The 14,768-nt window shown below is 40.8% G+C and overlaps 1 protein-coding gene across 1 annotated transcript in view; it reads right to left on the bottom strand.

Annotated features, from left to right (window-relative positions):
- The window catches only part of ADAMTS9 (ADAM metallopeptidase with thrombospondin type 1 motif 9), a 228,456-nt gene that overhangs the window by 72,523 nt on the left and 141,165 nt on the right, over positions 1-14,768 (bottom strand). Inside the window, exon 28 of the mRNA XM_069736573.1 lies at positions 13,183-13,359. Within this exon, the coding sequence (XP_069592674.1) occupies positions 13,183-13,359 (177 nt within the window). The remainder of the gene's footprint in view (positions 1-13,182; positions 13,360-14,768) is intronic.

Here is a 14,768-nt window from a genome sequence, read left to right as displayed (position 1 = left end):
CTACAGATGTTGGCTTTTGATTCAATAAATTGGTTGAGATGAAGAAATCACCATTGCATGCGTCAACTTAAATGCCCTACTTTCATGATAAAATATCACTGTAGCGTGAACTTTTTAAGTTTTTCATAAATTTCACCCGAAAGCCAAATATCCCTAACTTTTTGTGAGTGGCATACATCCTAATACATAATAAAAGAGCCAAAGCGTAATTTAACATTAATGCACCTGAAATTCTGAAATATACTTCCAGTCATCGTAATCCACGTCAACACATCGGAAGTCACCCAAGGGGTCTGCTACCCGTCACCGAACCGCTCCGCCACTTCTAATATTTGCAGGATATGTATTTGCATGTATTATTTATAAGAGCCCTTCATATCATTTCAGGGTCACATACTGGAAGTAATCAAACCCCCACAGCTGCTCCATGCAAAATTTTACAAGGTTGTATTATCCCAAAGACTCTAGGCCATTGTTTATTAAAAAAAAAAAAAAAGAAAAAAAAAGGGCGCATGTTTATTTAGCTGCGCAAACATGCACTGTGTCTGCCGTAAGTCAAACAAGCTCTCGGAAGTGTTCATTTGTCTGGGTTTGCAAAAAGTCCATTATGCTACACGCTTGTAAAAGAGAAAACGCAGATATCGCTAACACTATCCTCTATACACAATGCCGCACTTTACGTCTGTAAACCATAAGGCCAAGTTTATTCAGTATAAACATGCAGACATTCTTAAGGTGGCCTGTCGTTCACATATTTAGCAGTGCAACTAAGCATTATAATCTTTAATTATTTTCTCTACCAAAGATTACAGCCGATGCAATCTTCATTTGATATTTCCTTAGGGTAATATAAAAATAGTTTAGAGGGGTTTTCTAGAAATGTAAAAAGGAAAGGAAGAAAGAAAATGTCATTATGTATTAATTCCTAAATGTATTTACCGTAATTAGCCAATTAGCTTCAGTTTAGTGAGGTGATCACTATAGAATTAAGATAGCCCCTGCCTTGTTATATACGCCTTGTTCTAAAATGTTCTGATGAAATACTGGAGATACCAGGGGTGCTGAGGTAAGAAGAGGCAACTCATACTGCTGTCCACCCTGTCTAATCTAATACTGGCGATACCAGGGGTGCTGAGGTAAGAAGAGGCTGCTCACACTGCTGTCCACCCTGTCTATAATCTAATACTGGAGATACCAGGGGTGCTGTTGTAAGAAGAGGCAACTCATACTGTGGTCCACCCTGTCTATAATCTAATACTGGAGATATCAATGGTGCTGTTGTAAGAAGAGGATGCTCACACTGCTGTCCACCATGTCTATAGTCTAATACTGGAGATACTAGAGGTGCTGAGGTAAGAAGAGGCTGCTCACACTGCTGTCCACCCTGTCTAATCTAATATTGGAGATACCAGGAGTGCTGAGGCAAGAAGAGGCTGCTCACACTGCTGTCCGCCATGTCTATCTGATCTAATACTGGAGATATCAGGGGTGCTGAGATAAGAAGATGCTGCTCACACTGCTGCTCACAATGTCTATTTGATCTAATACATGAGATACCAGGGCTACTGAGGTAGGAAGAGGCTGCTCACACTGCTGTCCATCCTGTCTAATCTAATTCTGGAGATACCAGGGGTGCTGAGGTAGGAAGAGGCTGCTCACACTGCTGTCCACCCTGTCTAATCTAATTCTGGAGATACCAGGGGTGCTGAGGTAAGAAGAGGCTGCTCACACTGCTGTCCACCCTGTCTAATCTAATTCTGGAGATACCAGTGGTGCTGAGGTAAGAAGAGGCTGCTCAAACTGCTGCCCACCATGTCTATCTGATCAAATACTGGAGATATCAGTGGATATGCTGCTCACACTGTCTATATGATCTAGTACTTGAGACATCAGGGGTGTTTATGTAAGAAGAGGCTGCTCACACTGCTGTCCACCCTGTCTAATCTAATTCTGGAGATACCAGGGGTGCTGAGGTAAGAAGAGGATGCTCACACTGCTGTCCACCCTGTCTAATCGAATTCTGGAGATACCAGTGGTGCTGAGGTAAGAAGAAGCTGCTCACACTGCTGTCCACCATGTCTATCTGATCTAATACTGGAGATATCAGTGGATATGCTGCTCACACTGCTGCTCACAATGTCTATATGATCTAATTCTTGAGACATCAGGGGTGTTTATGTAAGAAGAGGCTGCTCACACTGCTGTTCACAATGTCTATCTGATCTAATACTGGAGATATCAGGGGTACAGAGATAAGAAGAGGCTGGTTACACTGCTGTCCACTGTCTATTTGATCTAATACTGGAGATATCATTGGAGTGCTAAGGTAAGAAGAGGCTGCTAACACTGCTGTCCACTCTGCCCATCTGATCTAATACTGGAGTTATAATTGGAGAAGAGACTGCTCACACTGCTGTCCACCGTGTCTATTTGATCTTATTTTGGAGATTGTTGCATGCACGCCACTCAGTATATGAAGGCGATACACAGGACAGGAAACATGAGTTCTTGTTGGAATCCTGGGGAAATCTTAGGGCGACCATCAATTATAATTCCGTACAGTAGAGGGGGGAAAATGGTTTACAGGCACACAGCTATGACACAGTTCTGAGCTGAAGTTGATCATGGGGGGTTTTATTCAAGCTTCTTTTCATCACATAGAATCACTTCTCTTCATGCAATGCTTGATCGAAATAGATGAAAGTCTCTTCCCAGAAAATTTCTCTTCACACAGTGTTTTAGCCAAAGCAGAACTGTTCCTTGCTCATGCATTGAAGTGGGGGAGGGAGGGGGGAGTCCAGGGCTGTAGCTCTCTCTCTTCTATCTTGAGGTAATATAGATGATCCTGGCTGTCCTGACTGCTTCTATGTTTATAGCAATCACTTCCCAGAAAGAACTGGTCTATATAGCTTGTCTGATTTCAGTCTGACAGGAGACTCTCTATCACACACTCTACTCTTAGATGTCCAGGACACAATAACAACTTTCCCAGTATCCCCTGGGGCTAAGCTAACCACTCCCTGTTTGCAATAACTCAAGTTGACTTCTATAGCTGCTGGATGATTCTAAATCAGAAGGGCAGCTTCTTTGTGTCACAAGATACCAGGGGTGCTGAGGTAAGAAGAGGCTCCCCACACTGCTGTCCACCCTGTCACTCTGATCTAATACTGGATATATCAGAGATGCTGAGGTTAGAAGAGGCTGTTCATACTGCTATCAAGCCTGTCATTCTAATCTAATACTGGAAATATCAGGGAGAGAGGCTGATCACACTGCTGTCTATCCTATCTGATCTAATACTGGAGATACCAGGAGTGTTGAGGTAAGAAGAGGCTTCTCAAACTGCTGTCCTGCTTGTCCATCTTATTTAATACTGGAGATATCAGGGTGCTAAAGTAAGAAGAGGCTGCTCACACTGCTGTCCACCCTGACTATCGAATCTAATACTGGAGATGCCAGGGTGCTGTTTTAAGAAGAAGCTGCTCACACTGGTGTCCACCTTGTCCACTGGATCTTATAATGGTGATACCAGGATTGCGGAGGTAAGAAGAGGCTGCTAACACTTCTGTCCACCTTATGTGCCTGATCTAATACTGGAGATACTAAGGGTACTGAGGTAAGAGGATCTGGGAATAACCAATACTATGTACTGTGAAGCTACATTCTAGGACAGATTTATTTCAGTGTAATAAGACACCAGCTATTTTACAGTGGTTACCTCTCAAGACAAAAACAACTGTTTAAAAGGTATTTAGGAATGCATTTATAACAACCTTTTCTTTCTTTGTTTAGTTGTCCTTTTCTTGAAGAAGCCCTTTATGGGGGATCTTTTCTTTGTGATTCCCTCAAAAATATGCAGTTTTGTAATGACACCCAGTGATCATTTAAAATCAGTTAAAACTGTGAGGGAACCTGACTGCAAGTGTTCAAATTCCTTACAGCACCACCTCAGGGGAAAATAAGTATTACATGATGGCCCTAAACAAATAATAGGCTGGCTTTAAAATGTTGGGTCCTCCATAATGAAAGATGTGCTTTGTGCTCACTTTATAATCTGGTTATTTGATGAAAGTTACAAAAAGGGTCTTCTCTTGCCACAAAGCTACTTGAAAATTGTTTTTTTAAACCAGACATCTTTAATATCCATTGAAAATATATTTTAGACATATAGCATACCTATGGTAAAGTCACACCTTTAAGATAAGATGTGTTCTCTATGAAACATTATCTTTTATATACCCAGTCCCCTCCATCCTGAACTCCTAAATTTTGTCTCTGCCTCTTGCAGTATGTAGTGGCCAAGTCGCTCCACATTATGGGATATCTTGTCGATTGCTGGGGTTCCACCACTGACACTTCTACTCATATAGTGGACAGGGCTCTCAAATGCCCTGTTTGACAGAAGCAGTGGCGACGCATGGTCTGAAAGTCCTATGGTCAATGAATAGAGTGGTGGCACTTTAGAGCCCTGATCGCGGATCAGTGAGGAACCTTAGGTCATCCCAGCAGTCCAACCTGTGGACAAGTTTGGAATGACCCTTTAATAAAGTAGGAGCTATGACTGGCACACTGATTACATCAAATTATGCCAAGAAGTGACCATAAAAGTGTCCTAGTGTCACAAGGATCAAGGTGGAAACCACATAGACTAGGCTTAAGTGCCAAGGTATCAAGATAACTCTTGAAGTGATTCTCGAGAGTGAGCAGAGCAGTGTACAGTCTCAGTAAAACAAAAGTTACAGCCCACAAACTATTAGGCAGGGGCTATAACTTATCAACAAATATTTAGCTACCCTTCAAAGAATGCCATGTTGGGATACAACAGAGTACCAGAAGTCCACCAAGAGGAAAATATTCACCATTCGTGGTCTTCTAGAAGAAGTTCAGATACTAAACGCCTGTCAATAAATATTATCCACATTAATAATGCTGATGCGGCATTTGGTACCCAAGCACATAGAAATGCTGCTGCTGAACAATCTTATGGATGATACTTTCCATGCTCTCTGACTCTAGTGAGCATTCGCATTTGTCTTGATCAAGCATACAATATTTTGCGTGAATGGTATGGTGAAAAGGATTGCCAACATATTCAGATACAGTTAGGTCCATATGTATTTGGACAGAGACAACATTTTTCTAATTTTGGTTATAGACATTACCACAATGAATTTTAAACAAAACAATTCAGATGCAGTTGAAGTTCAGATTTTCAGCTTTCTTTTGAGGGTATCCACATTAAAATTGGATGAAGGGTTGAGGAGTTTCAGCTCCTTAACATGTGCCACCCTGTTTTTACAGGGACCAAAAGTAATTGGACAATTGACTCCAAGGCTATTTCATGGACAGTTGTGGGCAATCCCTTTGTTATGTCATTCTCAATTAAGCAGATAAAAGGCCTGGAGTTGATTTGAGGTGTGGTGCTGCATTTGGAAGGTTTTGCTGTGAAGTAAACATGCGGTCAAAGGAGCTCTTCATGCAGGTGAAACAAGCCATCCTTAAGCTGCGAAAACAGAAAAAAACCCATCCGAGAAATTGCTACAATATTAGGAGTGGCAAAATCTACAGTTTGGTACATCCTGAGAAAGAAAGAAAGCACTGGTGAACTCATCAATGCAAAAAGACCTGGGCGCCCACAGAAGCAACAGTGGTGGATGATCGCAGAATAATCTCCATGGTGAAGAGAAACCCCTTCACAACAGCCGACCAAGTGACCACCACTCTCCAGGAGGTCGGCGTATCAATATCCAAATCTACCATAAAGAGAAGACTGCATGAAAGTAAATACAGAGGGTTCACGGCACGGTGCAGCCACTCATAAGCATCAAGAATAAAAAGGCTAGACTGGACTTTGCTAAAAAAAACATCTAAAAAAGCCAGCACAGTTCTGGAAGAACATTCTTTGGACAGATGAAACCAAGATCAACCTCTACCAGAATGATGGAAAGAGAAAAGTATAGCGAAGGCGTGGTACAGCTCATGATCCAAAGCATACCACATCATCTGTAAAACACGGCGGAGGCAGTGTGATGGCTTAGGCATGCGTGGCTGCCAGTGGCACTGGGTCACTAGTGTTTATTGATGATGTGACACAGGACAGAAGCAGCCGAATGAATTCTGAGGTCTTCAGAGCCGCCATACTGTGTGCTCAGATCCAGCCAAATGCAGCCAAACTGATTGGTCGTCGTTTCATACTACAGATGGACAATGACCCAAAACATAAAGCCAAAGCAACCCAGGAGTTTATTAAAGCAAAGAAGTGGAATATTCTTGAATGGCCAAGTCAGTCACCTGATCGCAGCCCAATTGAGCAGCATTTCACTTGTTAAAGACTAAACTTCAGACAGAAAGGCCCACAAACAAACAGCAACTGAAAACCACCGCAGTGAAGGCAGAGCATCAAAAAGGAGGAAACACAGTGTCTGGTGATGTCCATGAGTTCAAGACTTCAGGCAGTCATTGCCAACAAAGGGTTTCCAACCAAGTACTAAAAATAAACATTTTATTTAAAATAATTGAATCTGTCCAATTACTTTTGGTCCCTTTAAAAACAGGGTGGCACATGTTAAGGAGCTGAAACTCCTAAACTCTTCATCCAATTTTTATGTGGATACCCTCAAATGAAAGCTGAAAGTCTGAACTTCAACTGCATCTGAATTGTTTTGTTTAAAAATCATTGTGGTGATGTCTATAACCAAAATTAGAAAAATGTTGTCTCTGTCCAAATATATATGGACCTAACTGTATGTGACCCAATAAATAATGTGCATTATTATTTTATTTGTATGCACAATTTATTTGACTAGATGCGGTTTTACAGCTGATTGGTGCTTTGTGCTGTGACTTCCTTCTGTGCTAAAGGTACGCAGAGCTGCTACTTTCAAGGTATGAGAGACACAGCTACTGAGACCGCGCGCTCACTAAAACCCTGGGAAATTGCAAAGTAAAACTTGATATCAAATGGGACTATAAGTCCACATTTGTTTATAGTTATAGAGGCATTTTTGGATTTTTTTTATACCTTTACATCGACATTTTCATGATATAATTTGTCCATTTCAATGCCAACCTGACGCTGTTATTAAAAAAAAATAAAGATATTTAAAATAAATAAGAGACGTGTTATTTAAAGTTTATTTAGACTAAATAACTTCTTCAGAAATTGTCTTAAATACATCAGAAGTAACCTTCATGTTAATACTGTTTGTTTAAAGGGACACTTTCAGCATATGGAAGTAGTTGTATGGCTTTTTTGGCGCTTGTGTTCTGATAAAAATGATACCTTTTTTGTAGAGATCCGATGTACCAATGATAAGAAATCTAGAGTAGAAGTCCTATGCAAATTAAGCTGGAAGTGCACTTGGGGCATGTCCGTGCAGTTACATTGACACACCCACATTGCACTACCAGCTTAATTTGCATAAGATTTCTACTGCAGATTTCTCATGACTGGTACATCGGATCTCTACAAACAAGGTATCATTTTTATCGGGACACAAGCGTCAATAAAGCCAGAAAACATGCTGACCGGTTCCCTTTGATGCCTATATTCATTTACAGCAGAGGTACAGCGAGAGAATTTGAATCGCTTTGGGATATCATCAGAAAACTGTGCATACATTTTTTTAACCTCATGCCTAAAATAGGAGTTCAATAAATTACAAATATTTTTTTTTCATAAAGTGCCGTAGAACCAAATATATATACCGTATATACAATATATATTTATATATGCATGTATATATAAACAGATAATATACTTTGTGAGTATGAAATATACAGCAAGGGTGGCACTGAACTCCTCGGTCACATTTACAAAATGCAATTATAATCATTTCTTTTTTTTTTTTTTTACACATTTGTACAACCCCCAAAGGTATATGTATATATAAACGTGCAACATATTTATATATATAAAAATATGAAATAGCACCAAAAGATCATTTCTGCACGATATCTAAAAAAAAATGCAAAGGAGAAAAGCAACACCTAATACAATCTTGTTTGACAATTACATATAGAACGGAATATGTAACGTCTTGTTTAGAAAGAAACGAACAACACATCGTAAAATATTACAATAAAAAAAAAAACAACTAAAAAAACAGATTTGTAAAATGAAAGAACAGTTTGTTGTAGAATGTGATACTTTCTATGCAATAAATATTATAAATATGAATATTCATTAGAATATCCCTTTCAGTTTTGTAAGTGTTAACATATGTCGGAATATTTGGAATTTTATGTGCCATTTTACACAGAAAAAAATAAATACAAGGAGAATAAAAAAATAAGGAAAACAAAATAAACAAGTTAACACATTTCAGGTACATGTCCCTTTGTTGCACAGATGAATTCTCTCTCATACAGTACTCCTAGATAAACAATTACAGTTGATAACTATTATTTAAAGGGGACCTGTCACTTGCCATAAATATGTAATTTTTTAACTTGGTGTAAGCGCTGCTGTTCTCCTGAATTCGGCGCCATTTTGCTTGTGTTCCTGCGCCTCTCCGTACCGGAGATATGACCCGCTCTTCCTTGCATGTAGATTTAGTCTTTTAGCCAGCTGGGCGTGATCCTGAAGAAGGGTTGAGGGGAACGCCCACCTGGATAACAACACTAGATTTATATACAGGAGGGGACCATATCTTCGGGACATTTCCATTCCTGAGATATGACCACCCTCTTCTCTGCATATAAATCTAGTCTTTGTAGCCAAGCGGGAGTGTTTCTCCACTCTTCTTTAGGAGAGTCTTCTTGAGGACCACACTCACTTGAAAAAAGAAATTAGAATTATATAAAGGAAACAGAGGTCCACGTCTCAGAAACGGAGTGGTGCAGGGACAAGGAATAAGCAAGGTTGGATTCAGGAGAACCCCTTTAAAGAAAACATGGCAGCTTTCCGGATTATGTCTTGTACTAAATACTTGAATACTCGGTCTTAGGGATCTTTAGACCCTTTGAAATCCCTCCTGGAAATGTGTGAAGAAACTGACTATTCGGTAGAGTTGGTCCAAATTGATTCACAGGACCTGGTCTAGAAGACAGTTAAGTTTAAGTATTGTGTGGTCTTTGGATACTGCCCCCCATGCTCTTGGCATCCCGGCCTCTCTGTTGACTTAGCCTCCTCCGACACCATTGTTGTAGCATAATCCGTATGTGATGTCTAATTAAAAAAAAAGCCATGGATGCTGTCGAGGTAGGAGGCAATTCTCATGGGTCCTATCCAGTGGACATAGGTTAATGATATGGCCCCTGGACCAGGTCCTTAGAATTGACTCACAACAACTCTACTACTGGGTGTTACCGTACCCCTGACCAAAGAGCAGGTCTCTACAGAGCCTGTCCCTATAAGGTAGCCAAATATATACGATTATTATCCGCGGATTTCACCGGGAAAGTCCAGCCCTCTAATTGGGGTGGGGTAGAAGTGAACAGACTGCCATAGAGAACTGGACATCGGACCAAGGCAGCATCAATCGAATTGCTCATCTCTAATATGGGGCAAATTCAGGAGAACAAGTTCTAAGAAAAGATGCTCCAGAATTGTAAAATTGTTAATTTATGGGAGATGGAAGTATTACCTAAAACTAAAATGTCATATACACACAATTACAAAATGGATAGACATGTTAATGATGTGTCAAAAGATCTCGATTCATTGAATATCGAGTATGAGCGCCTTGTAAGTCATCAAGATCTGCAATTGGCAGCTCTCTTTGTAATTGCCTACCAATGATGTCCCGATGTGGGATAAGTCCAGAGATGCTGAAGGCCATGGTAACATGTATAGCCCTTGCAGGTTGCTCACAGTAGCATAATGTGGCCTGGTGTTGTAGTGTTGAAAAATGGCTTCTTGAACAAGGTCCATTGTGAAGGCCTCTTCATAGCGTTGGCCATGTGGTCTCTCTAACAATATCGGCTATCATCGCTGAAGAGGACAGACCTCCACTCCAGCCTCCATTGTGGTCTTCTCCGCACCATTATAGCCGTTGAGCACCTGTAGCTGAACATATGGCTTGTAGCTTGTTGTCCTGCAAATGCCTCCCGATGCTTTGTGTAGCCACTGGTGACACCTTAGGCTTTGTATATGACGTCTAATTTTAGTTGCAGTACAGAATGGATCACTTTGTGCCATTCTTCGAATCTGATGAGACCTCACGGGCTATGAAGAGGCCTTCACGAGGGAACATCACACTGGTCCTACTCCCAGGATTATGGTGTGTACAGTGGCCGGACCCCTCTATTCTCCTTTCTAGATACACTAATAGCTTGGCGTTAGATTGATTTGCTCATGTAACCTGTGAGGAGCTAGCCTTGTTCTAAAGACTACTGGACCAATGGACTTAGAGTGGAATCCACGGCCCTAAGGGATGCAGACGTTTTCCAGCATGGAGCACTGGTTACTTCGAACTTAAGGTTGTGTTTTATTGATGATTGATTTCTGGGTTTTATTAGAGATTTGCTTTGTCGTCAGTTTAGGTACACTAATTTCACCTGGAAAGTGTTCAGCCTCTGGAATCAATGTTTCCATTCATTGATAGTAAGCAGAGGAAGACCTATGGGCTGGATCCTATGTATACATAAGATAAAGGTAAAGGTAAAAGCAATAATTCCATTACTCTTACTAGCGTCTCAGAGGCCTCAATTGAGACGTTGTTTCATATGAGACTGTACGTTGACTCTTGAATGTTAATTTGTGAATGCACGCTGATTACATATTGAATCAGCCCATTGCAGTTTTCTAACCTACACAACTTGGGATAAATATGAAGATTATTTGAACAATGAAGGATCACCTCCCCTCACCTTCTTCTAATCCTGTGGAAGAATGTCCCGAATGGGAACTGCGGATTTAAAAAGTCTCTGGCTCCCTCTGCAAAGGGATCCTCTTCAGGACCAGCCAAAAGAACCATGACTCCACGTGGTGGAACACCGGTCTGCCCCTCTGCCCATCACTGAACCTACAAATACGTTTGGAGACCCTGGTTGGGACTATACCATATGTGGCTGCTGGCTGGAGCTGGATACACGTGCTACGGTCGTGAAATCTATGGTCTGGATTGTGAGGAACTATCTTAAGGACTATTGTTGCCAGCTGAAGTGGAAGACGTGGTATGGAGCATGGACTGTGACTATAGACTTTACTGGTGGGAGATACAAAAGCTGTGAGACAACGAAAAGTTGGGAGACCGTGGGTATCGCCAGGTACGGGGGCAGTGGAACTATCGTCCCCAGGATGGTATCTTGTGAGCTGGGGACCATCTACCCAGAATTGCTGTAAGACCATGGATGTAAGGAATAAAAAATAGTTCCATTGTTAACCTGCCTAGGTGATTATTACAACCCACAACCTCAGATCTTCACATAACTATTGGTGCAGCTATTTCTCCAATACGTCCTTGGAGCCCATTTTTCAACACGACAATGGCAGGCCACGTGTTGCTTGAGTTACAGTGAGCAGCCTGTGTGGTCTAAACATGCCACCATGGCTTCAAACATCTCTGGAACTTGTCTCACATGGAGAACATCAAGGACGCCATTGGTTGGCAAACGCAGAGGAGTTTCCATCAGTGGCTCTTGACGATTTGTCCACGTGCATTCATTATGGCAAAATATTCATCAGAAAACCATTAATGACCTCACTGGTGGAATGACAAGGCACTCATACTTGATAATGAATATTTTGCTTCCATTATTTAATTTGCACATCATTGAAGGGAATCTGTCAGCAGGTTTTTGCCATTTAATCTGAGAGCAGCATAAAGTAGGGGCAGAGATCCCGATTCCAGTGATGTGCCACTTACCCAGCAGCTGTCTGTAGTTTCAATACAATCAGTGTTTTATCAATAGGAGATCATCACTGCTGGACTAGGCGACCTGTGCCAAGCAGTCCAGCTAATGTATAACCCCGCCCCCACCACCGATTGGAAGCTTGCTGATAATGCACACAGGAAGCTGCCAATCAGGGGTGTGGGCGGGGTCATACACAACTCAGCATTCTGAGCACCGCTACATTTACAGCAGAGAAAACAGGTATTCTATCAAATTGGCACCAAGCAGCCTAGTAAGTGACACATCCCTGAAATCATGCTCTCTGCCCAAACATAATGCTAATTTAAGCTTACATAGCAAATGCCCTCTGACAGATTCCCTTTAACATGTCTGTCCTCTTTCTGGATATCACACACTACAACCAATTCTCTGTTATCTAGAGAATGTAACAAATATTCTTCTACACAACGTCAAATAAATATTATAACCTAGGTCCTAAAAATGCCCTTGATATTAAGGTTATGTTCACGCAAAGTATTTTTTTTTTGCTGCAGCCAAAATGTCCTCTCTTGACAGTAAAAATGCTGCATACGAAACACCTGTTTTGCAGCATTTTTTTCCACTTTTTTTGCAGCGTTTTTTTGGGGTTAATTTCCTGCGTTTTTTCACTTTCTCGTTGCTTTCTACGTGAAACGACACGTTGCAAATTTAAAAAAACGCCGTAGTGCTCAAATTCAGGCAGGAAAAAAAAAAAAAAGGAAAAGAAAACTCTCAGAACTTTTGCTGGTCTGTAAAAAGCAGCAATTAGTTTGCATTAAAAAAAAAATGCAGCAAAACAGCAATGAATGTGAACATAGCCTGAGGAGTCTGACCACAGAAATGCACTGACGTACCATGGTTGTATAGCAAACGGTAACTTAGAATTATAATGAAAAAAAAAAAATCCCTAAAATATAAATTTCGTCATATAAAAATAACTAATAAAATCAATATTCTTCACGATAACGTAACACACATATTACACGTGTATTTATGAGCGATTTTGGTGTGTGTTTTATGTGCAATTTACATGATAGTTCTATTAAAAAGTCCTTTGGGAAAAACGTAGAGAACGTTCAGGCGTCACGTTCTGACATAACACGGTGCGGTGAAAGGAATAAAAAGCTCGTTCTTTTCTAAGGAAAAACATGCCGAACTGATTTTACAGCGGAAAAGAAGTTAGGATTGACATCAAAACTGACAATCGTGTCTAAAGCATCACTAAGTGCAAGGATCAGATGAAAACGGCATTCAATCTATATTATGGAAGACCTCGGTCTTATAAAAATAAATGATGGATAAAATTCCATTTGTCATTAGTAAAAAAAAAAAAAAAATAATAGATAGATATATTTATGGTCATACCGAGCTCCAAGGACCTGTATTCCACGCAGAGTCTGGAGGACAACTGTGAGTGTTGCATTGTTCGCGGTCTGGGGGTTTATCCAGTATCTCACAGCTCAGATCATTGAATCGCTCCCCATTGGGTCTCTGACATACGACAAGTCTTGTCCTTGTCCCGGAACCACATTTTTTCGAACACTGGGAATTGAAGTAAAGGGCATTTAAAATATTTCTCAAACTTAGTAGAGAAAAATATTTTTCAAAAAAAGGTAGCTATGAAATCATTATAATTTAGAAATACAATAGCTTGCGAAAGTATTCACCCCCTTGGCTTTTTACCTATTTTGTTACATTACAACCTGTGTGTAAATATTTATGTAATCCGATTTGTGTGTGATGCATCAGTTGGTGAAGTGAGAAAAATAAAGGCATAAATTACATTTATGGGATCAAATAACTGAAAATTGGCATCTGCAAATGTATTCTCTACTTTTGCTATGAAGCCCCTAAAAATTTCTGGTGCAAGCAATTACCTCCTTAAGTAACCATTGCTTAGTGACAGGACTCCCCCTCTGTGCAATCTAAGTGTCACATGTCTGTCTATATATATACTTTACCTTCTCTGAAAGGACACAGAGGCTGCAGCACCATTAACAGGAGGCTCCACTAACCAAACACCATGAAGACCAAGGAGATCTCCAAACAACACCATGAAAACAAAGGAGATCTGCAAAGCACACAAAGGAGAACTCCAAACAATACCATGAAAACAAAGGAGATCTCCAAACAACACCATGAAAACCAAGCACATCTCCAAACAGCACGAAGACAAAGGGGATCTCCAATCAACACTATGAAGACCAAGGAGATCTCCATACAACACCATGAAGACCAAGGAGATCTCCAAACAACACCATGAAGACCAAGGAGATCTCCAAACACCACGATGAAGACCAAGGAGATCACCAAACACCACCATGAAGACCAAGGAGATCTCCAAACAACACCATGAAAACAAAGGAGATCTACAAAGCACACAAAGGAGATCTCCAAACAACACCATGAAAACCAAGCAGATCTCCAAACAGCACGAAGACAAAGGGGATCTCCAAGCAACACTATGAAGACCAAGGAGATCTCCATACAACACCATGAAGACCAAGGAGATCTCCAAACAACACCATGAAGACCAAGGAGATCTCCAAACACCGCGATGAAGACCAAGGAGATCACCAAACACCACCATGAAGACCAAGGAGATCTCCAAAATAAACCATGAAAACAAAGGAGATCTACAAAGCACACAAAGGAGATCTCCAAACAACACAATGAAAACCAAGGAGATCTCCAAACAGCACGAAGACAAAGGGGATCTCCAAACAACACCATGAAGACCAAGGAGATCTCCAAACAACACCATGAAGACCAAGGAGATCTCCAAACAACACCATGAAGACCAAGGGGTTCTCCAAACAACACCATGAAGACCAAAGAGATCTCCAAACAACACCATGAAGACCAAGACCAAACAAGTCACTGACAAAGTTGTTGAGAAGTAGAACTCAGGGTTTGGTTACAAAAAATTATCCCAATCTCTGATGATTTCC

The sequence above is a fragment of the Ranitomeya imitator genome, chromosome 8 (assembly GCF_032444005.1).
Source record: "Ranitomeya imitator isolate aRanImi1 chromosome 8, aRanImi1.pri, whole genome shotgun sequence".
NCBI classification, from domain to species: Eukaryota; Metazoa; Chordata; class Amphibia; order Anura; family Dendrobatidae; genus Ranitomeya; species Ranitomeya imitator.
Note: the sequence above shows the minus strand (reverse complement) of the source record. Positions and strands in the feature narration are given on the sequence as shown.